The 21,410-nt window shown below is 36.0% G+C and overlaps 2 protein-coding genes across 51 annotated transcripts in view; one reads left to right on the top strand and one right to left on the bottom strand.

The window, feature by feature from the left end:
* LOC127498610 (NACHT, LRR and PYD domains-containing protein 12-like) overlaps window positions 1-21,410 on the bottom strand; it is a 362,780-nt gene that overhangs the window by 79,934 nt on the left and 261,436 nt on the right. For all 50 annotated transcript variants that reach the window (XM_051868195.1, XM_051868176.1, XM_051868180.1 and 47 more), the window contains one exon: window positions 4,986-5,159. In XM_051868195.1, coding sequence (XP_051724155.1) covers window positions 4,986-5,159 — 174 coding nt within the window. The remainder of the gene's footprint in view (window positions 1-4,985; window positions 5,160-21,410) is intronic.
* The window catches only part of LOC127498614 (tetratricopeptide repeat protein 8-like), a 133,876-nt gene that overhangs the window by 95,615 nt on the left and 16,851 nt on the right, over window positions 1-21,410 (top strand). The window lies entirely within an intron of this gene.

Genomic DNA, 21,410 nt, shown 5'->3' with positions numbered 1-21,410 from the left:
ATGATGAACCTATGAAAGCTTATTTCTGCCATGAATAGAAAATAAAAAGGCAATTGTGACTTTTTATCTCACAATTCTTACTTTTTTTCTCTCAATTCATATAGTTTTTATATCACAATTCCTTTGTTGATCAATGGCAGCAATTTCATTTAAATTCATGTAAAGCTTTTACTACACCGATTCCTCTACCACTGTTCCATATACGTTGAATATGTGGTCTGTGTAGGGCACTAACTAAGGGGACACCATCCCACCCTCTATGGGCACCATCAACACCCCACCCACCCCCAGAAAGAGATTTCAACCAAGAGGGCAACTGAAGTTCAGCATAGGGGACTCATTTGACCAGTGGCTGCCCTGAGCAATTCTGTTACTTTCTTCTTCTTTATTTCTACTGTACATTCTATAAAGTAAAGACTCATTCACTTTTAGATAGTCTGTTGGGATGTTAAGCATCAGATAAGCATCATTTCATCAGTTCTGTAGCTGGCAGGTCGTACGGCTCGATGCTGTTAATGTCAAGCATTTTCTCTAAATGACGCTGCTCGGCGCTGTTATTTAATCTCTCCTGATAGAGCCCCTTTCCTTTCACCTTCTCCTTCTCCATTTCTTCCCATAAAACTGCGCTGTAATTTATTTATTAAATTATTCTGCTCTCTCTCTCTCTGTTGGTCTTTATCTCGGGCTGCAGTCGAGGTTACCATAGCAACAGATACCGTATCCTGCTAATATGGCGGCGCCTTCCCAAAATGCAACGCGGAGTGAAAACATCATGACGTAACTCCTCATTCTCTATATTTTAACACTTTCGCATTATTCTGTAAACACTATTTCTGTAAAAGGGCAGTTATTATTAATAATTAGGTCAGAATTTTTTTTTAATAATTATTAAATACATTTTTATATTAATTAGCTCTATAAAATCTACTATGTTTTTATTTTAGATGTATTGAGGCTCATTTGCTTTGTGTGGATATATTCATACATGCATTAACGTTACATTCATTAAAATCGTTCAGTTTACCATGGCGAGGGTAACGGTTGCTTCACGGCCAATTTCAAAGTTCTGTGCAACTGCCGCTAGAGGGTTACTGTAAAATTGTGTGATTATTAGTGGAGAACCGGGACGAAAGTAACGCGGGATGAAAGTAACAAAGCAATTTTCTCAGAGCTCTGACTACATTTGCGTTCCAAGTTAAGACACGTTCAGCACGCAACCCTTGACGGAGCTGCCAAACATCATGTGATTTCATCATTGTTTCCCGCGGTTAGGACCGGAAAGCAGTTTTCGAATACGGTAAATAAACTGCTGAAGCGGTACATTTTTTTCTAATTACAAGTTGTGTTTCTCATTTCATGTGTCACAATAATGATCAATCTACAGGTTATTTAGTGCTGTAACATCCTGAAGTTTGCCTTCTCAGAACTTTTCAGTATGAAAGTAAATCGGGTTTAAATGTCAGGAGTTCCTGTTGGGATGAAAGTAACACTTGTTTCTTTTGTCCCTCTGCTAATGTGGTGGCTTTCTCTGCGGTGCAGCATTTATTAAAACATGTTTATGTCATATTATACTAGCAGAATATGCCAAGAGTGAGGGTCAGAAAGACAGACAGAGGTCTGATTCAGCCAGATGTTCATGAGAGGGCGTTTCTGGACATATCTGTTGCTGATTTCTGTATGTCACCATTTATTCACTCAATCTGTTTACATTTACCATAGTCACATTTAGTTTTTAGCCATACCTTAGCTTTTCCACATCCACCTATGAATTTGCAGTGTTTCCATTCAGATGTTTTTATGAATTTATATTTTGAATTTATGCATAAAAACAGCTGGATTGGAAACATGACTGTTACACTATGTTGAGAATTTATATTATGCTAATTTAATTTAATTTTCATATTGTTCATACTGTTGAAAAATGTTTTATAATATAAATTGACATTGCCAGAAAAAATATTCTAAACAATTCAAGTTTGTTCTGTCGGGTTACTTTTGAAACATTTGATGAAACTGAAATTCTCAATTTTAAATGAAAATGTAATTTAATATTTTTTTGCAAAGATAAAGGACAAAATATGTTTGCAGTTACATATTAACAAGGTCATAGTCAGGTATATTTAATAAAAACAAGACTAACACAAAAAATCTAGCTTGTGTTGTTGTTACTTTTGACCCACCTGTGTGTTACTTTCGTCCCAACTGACGGGGTTGAAAGTAACAATGTGCAATTTATGTTCAAAGTGAAATTATGCTGAAGCCGTTCTACATTTGTACAAAATACCACCTGGTATTGATAGACCACACCTGTGAGTTACTGACCACAGCAAAAATATATCGCTGTCTAAAACATTATCTTTCAAAATTACATTTTTGTGAAAAATGGTAGGCTACTTTCGTCCCTGCTCTCCCCATACTTCAAAACTAAAGTCTTAATAATTATTGTACTAGTAGTAGTATTACATTGTCATTAAGAAATATTTAATACTGTACAATAGCAATACAATAGTAGACTACATAGTACATAGTAATAGTAACATGGCTCTGTTTCTGTTACAAGTTAAACTGAACTTTTATTTTGACGGGTTGCTGTGATCTTGAAGTTTATGTGTGTATATGATATGACAATAGTTTTTTCTCAAATTAAACGGTAAAATGCTCATGAAGTGACTCTCAGAGCAGCTCTAGAGATGAAGTTTATGTGTTCATGTCTATGTCGTTCCGAATGGCTCTTTAATATAACTTTGCTACATGCACTCATCTCAGTGAACGTCTCACTCAAAGTCTTAGTTTTTATTCTGCTATTTATTCCATTCAATTTAAGGCGCAGACGTGACGTAGACGTCACACAGACTGCATCAGGCTGAAACTAGCAACAAACTCCTGCGTTGCGCCGGGTGTATGATAGAGCCCCAAGAGTGAGACTAGAAGTACAGCCATATCATGTGACATTCCAGGAAATCTCTTAACATAAACAATGATCAGAGATCCAGAGATCACTATAACATGCAGAGAGAAACGGTTTGGAGACAATAAACACATGATTGCAATAATATATGGTTTATCTAGAGCTGTTCAACGATTAATCACATCCAAAATAAAAGTTTATGTAATATATGTGTGTGTACTGTGTATATTTACTTTGTTTATAAACACATACATGTATATATTGAAGAAATATTTACATGTATATATTTATATAATTTAAATTATATATAAATATTTATTAAGTTGGCTTGAAAAAGCCCACTCACTGATCTTCTATTTAAGATTATTATTCTTCTTCTTCTTAGACTAAAATTTCTAAATGCTACTCCTCCTAGACTGTTCAAGCTGACTCGAGTTGCCTTATCTTTTCAGACTGATCAGACTTACGGTTTTCCTAAAAATGCTGATTAAATCTTGGAAAAATCCCATTGACTTTCATTGAACTGCCTTGGCTGATCTGAACATTCCGTCCAACTGTCAAAATTCAAATTCAAACACACAGACTCAATTAAACTGCCATTCCTGTTTCTAAGCCATTTAAACTCATTCAAACTCATTAATCTATCTATCTATCTATCTATCTATCTATCTATCTATCTATCTATCTATCTAAATAGATCTATCTATCTATCTGTCAAGCTAAATCTATCTATATATCTATCTATCTATCTATCTATCTATCTATCTGACACCCTAGCAACCACCCAGGATACCTTAGCAACCACCATGAGTACCCTAGCAACCGCAGAGCAACACCCTAGCAACCACCCAGGATACCTTAGCAACCGCATAGCAACACCCTAGCAACCACCCCGAGTACCCTAGCAATCACATAGCAAATTAAAATCTATCTATCTATCTATCTATCTATCTATCTATCTATCTATCTATCTATCTATCTATCTATATATCCATCTATCTATCTATCTATCTATCTATCTATCTATCTATCTATCCATCTATCCATCTATCTATCTAGCTTTTAACCCATTTTAGCCCACCGGCAACTATAGTTGCCGCAGAGTATAGTTGTCATTTTCCTTTTGTAAGTACTTTTCTAGATGTTTTCCATGTTTTATGTCTCAATGACATGCAAGAAAACAACCAAATACAGGATTTCAAGAACAAAAAAAAGGTATTGACTTCCTTCCTGTCACATGAGGCTGTCAACTTCCTACCCATACTTCTAGGAAGCATATTGAAGGCAAACCCTCCCAAAGAAAAGTAATTTTCATGTTAATATGAATAACTCATTCAAACTCATTAATCTATCTATCCATCTATCTATCTATCTAAATAGATCTATCTATCTATCTGTCAAGCTAAATCTATCTATATATCTATCTATCTATCTATCTATCTATCTGACACCCTAGCAACCACCCAGGATACCTTAGCAACCACCATGAGTACCCTAGCAACCGCAGAGCAACACCCTAGCAACCACCCAGGATACCTTAGCAACCGCATAGCAACACCCTAGCAACCACCCCGAGTACCCTAGCAATCACATAGCAAATTAAAATCTATCTATCTATCTATCTATCTAGCTTTTAAAACTACAATTCTAAAACTTTAACTATTTCAAACTGAAAAGCTTCAAACTACAAACTTTTAAAACTTCTTCAAACTTTCTGGACCGGCTTTTTCAAGACAACTTAAAGTTTGTCTACAAACTGTTTTATCTAGTTGATTTTTATATTTTTATATTGTCCCTAAATATATACATGTATATGTATAAATACAAAACAAATATACACCGTACACACACATATATTACATAAACTTTATTTTAATCATGACTAACTGGCTAACAGGTTAAAAAAAATCATTTTTGAGTGAACTAACCCTTTAAATTCATGAAAGGTAATTTGAATGAATGAATGTAATAATATTTTTCCCTGAATTCTATTCCATTTTAATGTTACTTTATGAATTATTGAAATTGCAAAATTCACAGTGACACAGTTTCATGTCAGAGTCGCGTATGATCTTACCTCAGTTTCTCCAGTTTACAGTGAGGATTCTCCAGTACAGCAGAAATCAGCTTCACTCCCGAGTCTCCTAGTTTATTCCCAGACAGATACAGTTTTCTCAGGTGTGAGGGGTTTGATCTCAGAGCTGAAGCCAGAGCAGCACAACCTTCATCTGTGACACCACAATCCCTCAACCTGTAGAGAACAATGACACACTCTTCACTCTCTCAGATCAAAACTTACAGGGCCATATTTCCCAAAAGCATCATAAACCTTGTAGAAACAATTGTATGAATCATCCTAAAATTACAGTCTGTTTCCCAAAACCAGGAGTGTGTTTGTGTAAATGTAATTAGGGAAGCGTGGGGCACAACCTAAAGCGGGGTTAGTTGTAACACACATGGTTTAAATACTTCCACACATGCTAGCATGATGAAAATTAGTGTATTTACTAGTTGCCATATCGGCAAAATATAGAGAAAAAAATTGCGCCAAAATTCAGAAATCTTTGGAAGATATCACTGAATATTTATTTAACAATAGCAAAAGTGTTAATTTTTCATCTATATTTTTTTGTTTATTTAAAATCAGACAAATCTGCTATTATTTTAATCTCCAATCTGTTAGTTCTTTAATGTTTCACTAACTAGCAGAAGACACTAACCAAGTTTAAATTCCAGTTGCACAGATCGGGTTCGTTGTAACACTGCGTCACAATGTGCTCCTCTATTAGAGCTATGCTATTCTATACAGTTACCAATACAATTGGCATAATTACCTTTTATGAATATCTGTTGAGATACCATGAAGAAAAGGTGAATAAAGACTGAGAGGAAGAACCTGAACATTCATAAAATATTATTTTAAGCAATGTTCAGCACTGGTACTGGCTCGTCTAAAAGCTGAAGTGATTTTTATTTATTAGTTAAAGTATAACTCAATATTTTAACTCATTGCTAAAGTGGAATAATCTATCAAAGCATACTGATTAATCAGTGTAATAATCTGCGATTAGTCGATTAATCGATTATCAAAATAATCGTTTGTTGCAGCCCTAGAAAGAAATAATAATTGTCTTTTAATGATAAAATATTTTAGTTTATCATGTATATTATTTTGATTAGATCAGATAACATTTTAAGCTGTCATATGGTCATGTTACAGTGCGCCCCACCTATGGGGCATGTTGTCACATTTCACTTCTCTTCTTTCGGGGTAAATAAAGAAAAAAGCATACACTGCATTAATGACATATTTGTAGCAGACATGTGTGAAATTAATGTGGAACAAAATCAATTCTCTGAACCCTAAGTAGATTTACACAAACTGAGAAAGTCAAAAAGCATTAGGTTGTGCCCCGCTCTCCCCTAGTTAGTGTACTTAAGGTTGTGACTATTTTGTACCTGTTTCTGAGTATCAAAGTTATTAGCAACTTTTACTCTCTACTTGTCTACATTTTTTAATAAATATGTACTCTTTACTCTAATACATTTGTAATAAGTTATGCAATTATTTGTTACATTTTGCATGGCACCTAACTTTTTCTGCTGCAGTTTATTTCTGCTACAAAAAAAGGCAATATTGCCATCTACAGGACATTGAAGGAACTATATCTTGTGTGCTTTACCTTTACTCACCCAAACTTGCCAACAAGGCTACTTTACACAAATGTGAGTGCATGTGCAGGTAGTTGCTGAATCGCAGGTGTTTCATATTTGAGAGCATATATGAGGATGTGGTTGCAGCCGGTGATGAGGCCCAAACCAGCACGTCCAGTGTAAGCAGACTTTGACTTTTTAATTTTATGTATCCGTTATATTGAAGAGAACTTTTTGAAGGATATTGGTTTCCTTATGCTCTTTTTGAGCACCTGAGCCTAACTGAGATGTTTGTAGATGTTTAAAAGGCTGTTGTGTTTACCTTGATTTATTGCAACTTTGAGGTGTTCGTTTTATTTTGATTTTAGAAAAGTGACGTGCAGTGACGCGTTGCTAAGATGGCAGCGGCCTCATTTTCACTTCAAAAATGCTCTTCAGAAATCTACAGGTGACGTCACATCCATATTGTTTTACAGTCTATGATGTAAATCTGTGGTGAAAAATGGAACTGCAGCGCGCTGTCATAGAGCGCCATTGGGGCAGATTTCAGACTGCTGCTTATTTTCACGTTACCTTACATAAACCTCACTCCAGACCAAGACGATATCAGTCCGCTTCAGATATGTGTCTGCTTCAGGTCAATAACTAGTTGGCATATCTGTTCTTCCTATGTGGAGTAGCGTATCAGATTAATGAAAGTATAAATCTTTTAATTTAAACGTGCTCATGTGAATAGCCTTTATACAGTAGTTCTGCTGTGTTTGTTTTATGTTTGTTCTGAGAAAAGACGTGACTTTGTTTTCCTCACTGGAACTTCTAACTTGTAATATTCTAAAACAACATTTGGACACAATAAATACTACATTAAGGCAATTCTAAGATGGCATTCTATGCGTTTGTCGTGTGAACTAAAGTCTGTCAATCATCGATAGAGCGCCACCCTCAGGCTGAATAACGCAAGGACATTAGAATTCTGCCAAAAGTGTGTCTGATGTGTTCAGCGATCAGGATATAAAGCTTACAAAATGTTTAAAGTGTGAATCACTGAATCATTCATTCAAACGATTCGTTCATTCACCGCCGTGTGTTGCTTAGACACGCAAATCAGTCCTGACTCCTGCAGCTTTGTTTGGAAATATTTTTGTTGGCGAAATAGAGCGAAAATAGGCAATATTGTATCTAAAATGTAAGTCACTAAATATTAACTTCTTGTTTTTTGAACTGTTGTATGAAATCAATATCACATTTGTAATCATGTTGATATTTGGAGAAAAACTGCACTCTTCATGTGATATTGATTAAATGATATAAATATTTAAGACATATACAGATGTACTTTTACCCCCTTATCTTCAATATTGGGTGCATTACAAATGTTTTAATCACGCAGTGAAAGCGTGCACTCTAAATGCGCCAGCGCACTAGTCTAACCTACTAGACTAACGTTACATCACGTAGTGTATGCGATGCGTGCGACTCTCTGTGTATGTTTTTGTAAAGTGAGAGAAATACTCGATAATTTCAGATCGCATATCGTTAAAACAACAATCACAATATTATCTCACACCCCTATAACGGACTCAATATCAGTAGCGACTCCTGGCTGAAAGTTTAGGTAGGGCAGATTGGGCTCAGCGCTAGTTTATGATAAGCTTTGTTCCTGAAAGAATCAGCCGTTTGAATGAATCGGCTGAAACTAATGACTAATTGACAGTGACTTGCTGCCAACTGATGTCACATTTAAAGCATCTTTTCATTTTTAATAATTTAAAAATATCAATATTCAGCGTTTTATGTTTAAAACATTATGCATTTGTAACTGCAGTTTAAATGCATTTGTCAGCTCTGAACTGCATCAAACAGTGTGTATAAATGCATATAAAAGCACTTTAGATGCAGTTTCTGTGTTTCCACTGCATTGCAAAGATTAATTTTGTTGATATAGATTTCATTTGATTGGTAACAGCCCTAGTGTATCTTATTGTTCTAATTGAATTTGATTAAATGACACAAAAGATTTGTTAATTAATTTGACACAAAAGATGAGGCATCAATTTAATTAGGTTAAAAGATAAAGGTAAAAATGGTAAAAGGTAAAAAATCATTTTAAACTTATTGGAAAAGATATTTTCAGTCACTGCTGCAAACTAACCACCGCACAAAATATGAAGAATATCAAAAACTTTAGGAGTCAGCTGCCCACGGGAAAAACCTGCCAAGGTACCAACACAATAACACACTCAGCAAAATATTGTCTAATTATCGTTATCAAGAAAATCTCAGATAATATCAAGATATAATTTTTTGTCAATATCGCACACCCCTAGTCCATTAGTTTGCTTTTGGCTATAAGAAATATGTAGGCTATAGGACCCTACGTGAAAGTGCCTGCTCACTTTTGCCCAGGCCCGGCCAAAAATAAAATTCTGTCTACGCCACTGCAGCCACGGATCAGCTGCGCACTGCAAACGCGACATACGTGAAAGCACGATATACGCGTGCTGCTCCTGCAACGCATACGTACTGCAGACGGAGTGTGTGTGAAACAGGTGTAAGTACTCACGCTCTGTATGAGCAGCAGCTTTATGTGTTCCAGGTGTGTGCGCTGACTGCGCTCAGAACCGCTCTCAGAAACCATGCGCACGTATCGAATGAGCGCTGTTTCACTTCTTACTGCACAATGTTCTTAAATCGTAAGGCTTAAAAGTGCATTGCTTCATGAGACCGTGTAATAACTCCACACTGGTGATGAAATGACTGTGACGCTAAAGTCTGACATAATCAATTATGCGTTTGGTTGGTGAGATCGGCCTGTTTTAGTGACTCCTGATCGATTCATAAGCTGTGTCCCAATTCAGAGGCTGCATCCTTCGAAGGTCGGTATGAGCGTTGTTAGATGGGACGGTCTAGCCTACGGAGCACTGATCTTAGATTTATCTGATGTACCCATCATTTCACGACAAACGAAAGCCACATTTGGAGTAGTCTTCTAATTGTGACAGCCTTCACTGTGACACACTCGGCCTTCGAAGGATGCAGCCTCTGAATTGGGTCACAGCAATAGAATCTGATTATCGGCCGATAACGATCTGCAGTCGATCGATCGGAGCATCCCTAATTTTAAACGATCTTTATTTTTATGAACTGATATCAGTCTATCAATTCAGAGAATCAATCTTTTAGTCTGTGCTGTTTTCAGTTGATGCACTTTTGATAAGAAAATCTCAGCTTTCAAATTCTGTCAAACGTATTAAGAAATTCAAACAATAAATGTGTTTTTGGCGCTCTTTAATGTGGCTGACAGATCGCTGTAGTGTCTCAGTTCAAGCAGCAGTGCGGAGCACGAGTGAACCGGTTATCTTTTCCTCTTTACTAGTAGTTATAGCATGAAAGAAACATGGATAATATTAGGATCGCCTCAACTCACTGCAGAGAACATACATTTACCTCAGCTAAAACACATTAGCTAAAACACAAAGTAATTTTATCATGTCTCAGTTTGTAAAAATGAACAGAAACACATTTACAGTAATGCTCTTACAATAGAAGCCTAGCAGGTCAGATAGGTGGAGGGTTTAAAAGCTGAAGTGTGACGCTCATATTTTTTGTTGAACCATTAATTTATATTTTTAAGTAAAAAAATGTTATAAAGTTTTCACAGTGATGATTGTTCTCAGTGTTACTTACCTAGCTGATCTAGTTGCTGTAACCACAGGCAGCAGCTTCTGAAGAACTTCATCTGCTGTATTTACTGCATCACTATTTGAAAATAAAAAATATGTTAATTATTAATGCTAATAATAACAATTAATACTATGAGTAATATTATAAGTAAATATTACATTAAATACCTTCAATAAACACTGCTTTAAAAAGGACATGTGAAAAAGTTTTATTAGTATCTAACTGAAGAAGTTACTGAACATATTCTGCCAACACAGATTTGTTTTTTTCTTTTGTAAGACTGATGCTAGACTGATGGTGGGCTACTCTTTGAGAAAACAAAGGAAATTAACATTTGAACTCTCTTTTGCAAAATTAGCATCCCCATCCGAGACGCAATCACACTGAGTCAATCACACCTCAGCATTGCCTTAATCTACATTTCCTTTCCTTCGTTATCATACAACACTATACATGTTTGGTATCATTTGAAATGACTGGTACAAAGGTCTAAAGGTCAAAAGGTCGAAAGGTTTAAAGAGATGTTGCAGGAGGCTCGGGGCGATTCTGTAATCAGAGTCTAGGACACTCAGCAATGTGCAATTTTCTACTGTCAGGTATGAATCTTTTTACTCTTTTTCTGAGCATTTGATGTTTTGTATTGATCATCTTTGAATTGATTATGTAATTGGCATGATACATTTACCTGACTAATAAATTGTTACATTTGGCTTTATTCTGACTTACTCTGAAATTATTGACTTCAGCAGATAACGATGTATCCGTTGTTACCGTAAATCTACGACCAGGGTTCAGTACATACTAGATCTCAGATTGTATGGAGCATGGGGCACATCTGGTGAGATTCTAGATTTCTGACTAACTGCTTGACTTTAACTAAGTTGTTATTTAATCGCATTCACTATATGGGGCTAGACAAAGGTGTACTGGTCATAACCTCTGGTCATTGCCTCTGCTTTAATTAAGTTGTTATATAGTTATATTATTAACTATAAGGGGCCAGATAAATTACTATCGAGGGGCGACATTACCTCATAGTACTGGTCATAACCTCTGATTATCGTCGGAGCTTTAACCAAGTTTTTATATAGGCGATTGTATGGGGCTACATGGGTACCTTTTAACAATAGCAAGCATGGGCAGCATTGTTAAATTGCTTTAGCCATAACCTCTGCTTATTGATCAGACTGAAGAGTTTTTGATCGTGGGCCCGCATAACAGCTGGTGCGAGGACCTTGTGCGACTCTGAGAACCGAATGAACGAGTACAATAAGAGTAAAGAGTTAAACAGAATAATCAAATGTCTAGATAAATTATCATATAAATAGTCAATAATCAATTGGCATTTCAACCTAAATTCGAGGTCATAATAAAATGGAGTCAGATAAACATTTAATTGGAATTAAACTACTTTGCACAAGAAACCTTCCCCGTCCTGTGGGAAACCGCCGTTGGGCCGATTGGACGGGCCTTACACTTTTTCTTGTCAGTGTTGTTGTGGCAGGTCTATTAGTCTGCATTCACACTACAACACTTAGTGACAGATCTATTTTGACATATCAGATTTTTTTTGTCCTGTCCGTTGCTATGGTTATCACTATGTCAACCATCGCAATTTCAGGAGAGACATTTCCGGAAGTTCCGGGAGTCTCCTGCATATTGATATTGGGTGTTTCTCAAACAGTCCAGTCCTTCTGAGGCTTGTAGACTCGAGTCCTCCTCAGCATTAAACACTAGAATGAGACGCTCTAGTAAGTGTTCATGGCTACATCACACATGTTTCCGCTCCAACAGCACAAAAAAACTAATAAAACTTAATTTTGGAAAAACACTTTGTATTAAAAATCTTTTCTTAATGCAATACAGTGAATGACAACCGTCTGTGTCTCCCAGTGGCTTACATTACTGGCAGTTTAGTGTTAGTGATTAATTTACACCAAAACAAAAGATAACATGTATGCCTTCATCACTGAAAACATTATTTTTGTCTTACATTTCATAATGAACTCAGATAAGTGCAGACTCGTTTCCATCAGTTCTTTTCCGTGGATTGGAATGTGTGCAAAGGATTGTGGGTGATTGAAGGACACAAAGGATACACTTGATGCATCCTTCAAAATGAGCTGAATGAAGGATGTGAAACGAAGGCTGCCTTCAAAGGATCCTTCAAACTGAGGCCCCGTTTACACTAGTGCATTTTCGTTTTAAAACACATACGTTTTGCTACGGTTACGCCTGTCGTTTACACTACACTGGGGTTTACGAACCTTGAAAACGGAGACTTTCGAAAACGCTGCAGAGCCCGTTTTAGTTTGAAAATGCTGGGGTTGCATTTCAGTGTAAACGTACCAAAACAGAGACTTTTGAAAATGATGGCGTGGCTGCCCACGTTCACTCTGCGTATCCTTGACGACCGTGTAAACAATAACATGGAGACTGAACTGCAATCTTTGCTGACATTTTTAGCTGTGCAGTTAAACTCTGCATTTTTGTAAACTGCAGCTACCTACATGTGCAAGAGGCAACTGTTTACACTTGTACACGTATGCCCAGTGTGCATGAACACAAATGACCTATTTTGGATTCAAAACAGAAAAGTTTGTATCCCTGTGCTTTATTACGGTATGGAGGAGTGATTTTTGGGAGTGTTTGTGTGAGAGAGAAATAAAAGAACATAAAAATATGAACTACTAAACTCTGTGTGACATCTGCAGGATTACAGATTTATCAGATTCTTGTTTCTCTTTGTTCATAATGTTTCAGACTGTAATGATTGTACTCAGTGTTACTTACTGATTATTTGTGTATCCAATTAAGTCTTTCATGTTAAACTCCTGCATTGTCCGCTCTGAGGTCAAAAACACAAAAACTAAAGCTGACCACTGAGATGAGGAGAGTTTCACATTACGTAATCCTCCAGAGCTCATATGAGGTTCAGCTTCATTCACTAGTGAAAGATCACCCAGTTCATTCAGACAGTGAAACAGATTGATGTATTTATCTGGAGAGGGATTCTCACTGATCTTCTCTTTGATATAGTGAACTGTTTTCTCATTGTTGTGAGAGCTGTTTCCTGTCTGTGTCATTAGTTCTTGTAAGAGACTCTGATTAGACTCCACTGACAGACCCAGAAGGAAACGAAGGAAAAGGTCCAGATGCCCATTTTTACAGTCTAAAGCCTCATCCACAGCTCTCTGATGGAGATCAGATAGTGAAGCTTTAGTTGGTTTGGTAATCTGGTCAAACACATTGATGTTCTTGTTTATAAAGGAGAGATGCACATATAGAGCTGCTAGATGTTCCTGAATGCTCAGATGAACAAAGCAGAAGACTTTCCCCTGATACAAGCCCAACTCCTCTCTGAAGATCTGAGTGCACAATCCTGAGTACACTGATGCTTCTGTCACATCAATGCCACACTCTCTCAGGTCTTCCTCATAGAAGATCAGGTTGCCTTTCACAAGCTGCTGAAATGCCAGTTTCCCCAGTTTGACAATCATGTCTTCATCTTTCACTTTCTTCTCATAGTCCTTCTCATGTTTGATGTTGGTCTGAAGGATCAGGAAGTGTGTGTACATTTGAGTCAGAGTCTTGGGAATCTCTCCACTCTCTGCTTCACTCAACATCTTCTCTAGAACAGCGGCTGAGATCCAGCAGAACACTGGGATGTGACACATAATAAAGAGGCTCCTTGATGACTTCAGGTGTGAGATGATCCTGTCGGACAGACTCTGATCACTGATTCTCTTCCTGAAGTATTCCTGCTTCTGTGGGTCACTGAAGCCTCGTACCTCTGTCACTCGATGGACACACTCAGAGGGGACGAGATCAGCTGCTGCTGGTCTGGAGGTGATCCAGATGAGAGCAGAGGGAAGCAGATTCCCCGCAATGAGGTTCGTCAGCAGCACGTCCACTGAGGCTGATTCAGTCACATCACACAACCTCACATCGCTCTGAAAATCCAGAGACAGACGACACTCATCCAGACCATCAAAGATGAAGAAAACTTTATACTTATCACTGGATATTTCCATTTTTTTTGTTTCAGGGAAAAAGGCATGAAGAAGATCTGAAAGACTGAGTGTTTTGTCCTTCATCAAGTTGATCTCTCTGAAAGGAAGAGGAAATATGAGCTGGACGTCCTGATTCTCTTTCCCTTCAGCCCAGTCCAGGATGAACTTCTGCACAGAGACTGTTTTTCCAATGCCAGCGACTCCCTTTGTCAGCACAGTTCTGATGGGTTTGTCTTGTCCAGGTAAAGGTCTAAAGATGTGACTGCATTTGATCGTTGTGTCCTCTGTTTCTGCTCTCCTGGACTGTGTCTCAATCTGTCTCACCTCATGCTCATTATTGATCTCTCCACTTTCACTCTCTGTGATGTAGAGCTCTGTGTAGATCTCATTCAGGAGTGTTGGGTTTCCCTGCTTTGATATTCCCTCATACAAACACTCAAACTTCTTTCTCAGATTTGATCTCAGTGTGTTTAAGATCTCAGGTTTAGAGTCATGGCTGTAAGATTAAAATACCAGATTATTACACAAGTTTAAGAAGTAAATAGCCATAAATTACAACATAGATCATTTTGTTTGCTGTATTATGAGACACAGAACATCATTAGGTTTCTGAAATGTTTCAATTATTAATCATGTGATTGAGTGATGTGTGATGTGCATTGCAGCACCTAAAATTAAACAACAACAACAAAAAAGTCCTCCATTTTACCTGAAACCAGGATTCATGCTTTCATTAAAGTCTTGTGGTCGAATCACAGGCGTGTTCACAGTTTTGTTTTTAACTGGACTGGATAAAAGATTCGACCTTCAATCAGAATGAAGAGGGTAAAGAATCAGACACACTGATATTGATGTAATTGTGTCATTAACTGAGTAACAGACCAACAGATTTTACAGTGTGTGAATGTTTTAACAATACAATACATCGAGCTTTGCACAAGAACACAATGGAAATCATTAATAGACTGAAACTTACTGAACTCATTACACTGCTGTATATTAATAACGACTATAAGCATATATTTTATAGATATAATATACCTGGGATCAGGCCGTGTGTTTCCACTCTTAAACATTATTGGCTGCTCCATAGAGCAGTTACTCTTCACAGACACACAGCTGGACTCTGGGTTTGAGCTCTTCTGCTGGACTGAACTGTAACAGAACAGATTCAGTTCAATCCTTTAGATTACTGTGTTCATTCTTTATGACAGGAACCATATTAATATAAACACATTTATCTTTCATCAAAAAGCACTTTGAGGAAACTTTATGATCTTTTTCTTTAATATTTCATGATAATATTAAAACAAACAAAAACAGACAAAATAGGATACATGTTTTTTTCTGTAAACGGTTTCTGCGATCAGTGGGTGGAAAAAATGAAAAACTGTGATCTTTTTTCTGTGATGTAATACAATATTTTACAGTGTTTGTTGAAAGTACCTGCATCCTGGAGAAAAATCTCCATCTCTGGATCCTTGTGAATCACCCATGATGAAGCTGCAGGAGAATCTGATGAGTTTGATCTCCTCCACTGACAAAATAGACACAAAATTAAATGATTTAACAACCTTCATAATTTAGCTGAACATATGTTGAGTGTGGGAGAAAAAGGATCACGTGACTGCGTTAACTCAAGCTCAGTTATACATGTTTACACTGTTAAACTTCTGAAGAATCACAGACATCACGAAACACACAAGAAACACTGAAGTCAAGTTGAAAGAAACACTTTATTAAAGTTTATTTATTTTATTTTACCAAACAATCATATATACATTCATATTAGTATGAGGAAGTCACCACACATGAACACTCACCTTGATCAAACTTTCACAAGTTACAGGTTCTCAAATCCTCCAGCTTTAACATCATAAAGATACACGGAAATTCCTGCATAAACTTTGATAAACGTTTCTATTAAACACTTTGACGCTCGTGTTCGTATTTTAACAGCTTAAAATGGCGACAGATGAACTCTAACTTACTTTCACTTTCTATTTGTGACGAGAGAGAGAGAGAGAGAGAGAGAGAGAGAGAGAGAGAGACTCTGCTCGCACTGCATCCTGGGAGTGACGGAGGCGGAGCTGCACTTCCTCACAGAATGCCCAAAATACCAAGAAATCAGAGACCACTACTACCCCAAAATTAATAAAATATTTCCCCAATTTAACACCTGTAGCCCAACCCAAAAACTCTGTTACATTCTTGGCGAAGAAGCCAAATGTTCCAATATAACTGCAAGATTTGTATCATCTCCTGAGGGACAACCAGAAAGAAACAAACAGCCAATAAACACACCCCCATTAGACCTACACACATGTATATAATGTAGATAATGTTCAAATTCTAAGTTCAGTTGTTACATGATTTCTGTATTAGAATCTTTTTTATTTATTATTTTTATAATTATTTTTATTATTTTGTTACTACTATTATTTTTATTTAGTTTATTATTTTCTCTACATAGGCTTTACTCAGATGTTCTGTTGTTCTAAATATTTTTCTATGTTGGTTAAATGCTTTAGCAATACAAAATGTTTTTTTTTTTTTTTTTTGTCATGCCAATAAAGCTATCTGAATTGAATATAATTGAGAGAGAGAGAGAGAGAGAGAGAGAGAGAGAGAGAGAGAGAGAGAGAGAGCGGGTCAGTATCGATCAACTTCTCTCTCTTTCTCTGAACTCCGATGAGAGATTAAACAGTCTGATCCAAACACAGATCCAGAAGCTCATCAACAATAACATTCAAGTATTAGCAAATACATTTGAATATTTCAAGACAGTGTAAAAATAAAGAAGCATTTTGTCGCTGTAGTGTGTACGTCGCCCTCTGCTGACAGAAAACAAACGAACAACAACAATTATGTTTTGGTTTTTTATTCGGCCAAATTTCATTAAAGGGTTAGTTCACACAAAAATTATAATTCTGTCATTTTTACTCGCCCTCATGTCGCCCGTAAGACTTTCGTTCATCTTCGGAACACAAATGAAGATCATTTTAATAAAGTCTGTAAGATTTCTCCCTCCATTGACAGTAAAGAGTATAAAGACCTCATTAAAGTACTCCATGTGACTCCAGTGGTTTAACCACAGTTTCATGAAGCGACGCGAGGGCTTTGTTTGAGCAAAAAACAATTTACGACTTTATTTACAAAATATTAATTTCCAGCGCGTTCACGAGAGCACCACTGCGCGTGCTACTATTCAAACGAGATTTTATTTATTTATTTATTTATTTATTATTTATTTAATTGCAGCAAGCAATGTTGTGTCTAAAAAGACGTTTACAATACAATTAAACAATTTTAAAAAATATGGAACATTTTACAACTTAACATAATAAAAATATAAAAAATATAAATAAAATAAAATGTTTTTTGGTTTATAAAACAACCTGATTAATTGTCGGTTCCATAAATTTCATGTTTTCTGTAAAGCACTTTGAATTGCCTTGTTGTTGAAATGTTACAAAATATACAAAATAAACTTGCCTTGCCAAATCAAAATCTCATATTTTCATATCATAATTATCAAAAGATTAAAAGATATATGAGGCTTTCATAACAAATAATAATAGGTTGCACAGGTTTCATGTTTACCCCCTTGTATTTAGATAATTAGAGAGTTTTAGGGCACAAGGAAACACTACAGTACATGTGCATGTAGCATGTTAATCTAACACAACATGGCTTACTCTGAGTCTGCACTGTTACCCGCTAAAATGTCACGGTTCCTACACATGATAACAAATAATGTACATAAATAATGAACACATGTCAAAATGAAAAACACAGATACTTGAAAGACCAAAAGCAGGAATGAATTTGCTTTAACATTTGCTGTTGCTTGCTCTCCGACAGTTGTAAAATGGCGGAAATGTTTATCGCGAGATCTGGCAACAGTGATCTCTACTAACTTTCAAGTGAAAACGCGCTAAGCAGATAAACATCACATTTTCATTTTTGGGTGAACTATCCCTTTAACACTATTTTGACTACACTCGTTGCTGGTCTGAATCAGGGCTGTAGCCAAGCCGTAAAAATTAGACTGCCTCGATTTCGCCGGGTGGACTAAAAGCAGACTGCACATAGCCTATCCAATTCAGAGCTAAATCATGACTACAGATAGACCATGTCATGAAATGACACTTTACATCTTGTAGATATCATTGACATTGCAAACATGATGGGATATCAACCATCTCATGCACTTCCTGTCCAAAAAATACAATAAATCAGGATTGACTATAGGTGGGCTACAAATAGCCGGTCTGACTACGAGCTAAATCGTGGCTACGCACAGCCTACACACAGAACATGTCAAAGATATGAAACCAAACACCTTGTAATCACTGTTGACTTTGCTTACATGATGGAATATCATACATCTCGCAAGTTATTTTGGCAAAAACGACATGTAACCAAATTAAAGATTATTGTGGCTAAAAGTGGGTTACTCATAGCCGGACTATATCGGGCCTATAGTTAACCGAGACGGTGAAATGACGGCTGTTGCTTGCTGGGTAAGAACAAGAACAACTTCAACATTTCAAAATAACAATGGATGACATCAAAATATAAATAATGAAGGACGACAAAGGCATAAATTAGGGGAAGGCAATCATTAAAGAAAAAGAACAAAAATACATAGTTAATAAAGCAATTTACATAACATTCATCAGATTATTTTACAGATTCATAAATTTGACACTTTTTGTTGTCAATCTTTTTTAGTGTCATAATTAAATAGTTAAGGTCACAGAGAAAGTGGTTTAATTTGGGCAGTGTTGAGGAAAATTTACATTTATGAATGTAATATTTTGCCAATAAAATAACTAAATTTCCTATATATTTTATATTTTGTTCACAATGTGAAAAATAACAGAATATATCACACATAGTTAAATCAATGACCAAATTGGATTTCGAAGCCAAAAAATTTGACAAATAAGACCAAAATTCTTTGACAAAGAGGCATTTGAAGAAAAGATGATCAATTGACTCAATACTAAAATTACAAAAAATTACAACTCAAATGTAGTTTGTTAACTTTATAAGGTAAGAGCCATGCTTTTTTCCAATTAATCTTATCTATTAAAGAATTCCAGAAATATTTTCCCCTCGGACTGATTCTTTTTCTAAACTGAAACACATTTCTTATAATTTTGTTAGTACATTTTGGGTCACAAATACTCTTGTCTTCAACCAAAAATATCTGTTCACTCTTTACAATCTCTTTAAATGATAAGTGACATCTCATTAAATGAACAAGACCATTAGGTAAAGCTTTTACCATTGTAAGAAATTCCTTATGGACAACCGGACTATTCAAATGAGCTTCAAATGTGGAACATTGCAGTGTGACATAAACCTGAAAGAATCAGATTAATTAAAACCATACTGTAAAAACACTGTACATTTTTTAACAGTTTTAATTTATTTTTCCTGCTATAATAACTTAATTGCACTTTGGACCACTTTTACTGAAATGTTGAAAACTCATCAAGAGGAAAGGACAGAAATTATTAAGACATTAAATAATGAATAAATCCTGATGTTTGGGGGAGGGCCCAGATGATCGAGAAATGTCAGGCCCTGACCCAAATGGTGCACTTCATAGAATTTGAGATATTAGAAAGTTGTTAAACTAATTCTGCAAGGCAAATCATTTAATAATGCACACAGTATTATGAATGCATAAGGGAATGTGTGTAAACAGGACAGATGCAGTGAGTTTATATCAACACAGATCCTGGGCCGCATTAATGCATGATCTGTTTCTAATTTTAATATCTGAATTGTTCCATGAGATGGTTTTGTGGGGGGAAAGTTGTGGTTGTAAACCAGTTTCCAGGCTAACAAAGCTTGTTGATGAAATCTGGCCAGTTTAACAGGTAATTTACCAGTGGAGTAATTACATTTCATCAAAAAAGAGAGGCCACCTGTCACAGTCAATAATTCAGGACTTCAAGACCTCCATCACTCCTTTTGTTTGCTAAAATATATTTCTTCAGTTTGTGAGATTTATTACTCCAAATAAAATCAAGAAAAATCTTCTCTATATGTTTGGAGGTGTGATTATCTACAGCTAAAGACAGGGAAGGGTTCACAAATCTGGATAATCCTTCTGTTTTGGATAAGAAAACTGCCTAAAATTGATAAATCTCTTTGGAGACAATTATTAAAAATATATTTTGTTTTCAATAACCGTTGAGAAAAATTCAGAAACTGTCTACTAATTACATTTTTCGTTATATGAATCCCCAAATATTTCACTTCATTTTTAATCGCTATATTTTCAATTTCAGTTTCTACAGTGTCAAATAAATAATTTCACACTCAGATAAATGAAGTTTGAGCCCAGAAGCGTTAGAGAAGGCATTAATTGTAGTTAGACTGGAGAAACTTGCTCTTTATCCTTCAAGAATAAAGTATCATCTGATAATTGTGAGATTCGAATCTCTCTGTTAAAGATATTCAGGCCAGCAAAGTTATTATTGTGCAAAATATCTATGGATAATGTTTCTACAACCAATAAAAATAAAAAGGGGCTCAAAGGGCAACCCTGACGTATTCCACGAAGAATAGGAAACCTTGGTGATGAACGTGAATTTAAAATTATACAACTATCTATTTCTTTACAACATTTGAACAATATTTATGAATCTTGAGGGAAATCCAAAAGCCTCTAAAGAGTTCATGAGGACCTGGTGCTTTACAGTGTCGAAGGCCTTATAAACATCGAGGAATAAGATAATTGAATCAGACTTGATTTCATCTCTATAATCAATAAGATCCACAACTAATATGACGACCTTTCATAAATCCATCTGTGTTTCATTAATGATATGATGTAAATGTTGCTTTAATCTCTTGACGAATATGGAAGCAATTAATTTATAATCAAAAGAAGAGTAATAGGACGCCAATTATCAATTATAGTTGCATCTTTTGTCTGGAATGAGAGATATCAGCCCTTGTTTCATAGTAGGAGTCATTGTTCCATTTTTTGCATCTCTAATTTCATTTGAGGAAACAGGAGCCTCACATGATAAATTCATCACTTTTTTGAGATCAACCCGATCACGCCAAAGCGTGTCAAACACACGCTGGTCCACTAGAGGAAGCGTGTCAGTGTCACGATTTGC

The sequence above is a fragment of the Ctenopharyngodon idella genome, chromosome 17, assembly GCF_019924925.1.
Source record: "Ctenopharyngodon idella isolate HZGC_01 chromosome 17, HZGC01, whole genome shotgun sequence".
NCBI lineage: Eukaryota > Metazoa > Chordata > Actinopteri > Cypriniformes > Xenocyprididae > Ctenopharyngodon > Ctenopharyngodon idella.
Note: the sequence above shows the minus strand (reverse complement) of the source record. Positions and strands in the feature narration are given on the sequence as shown.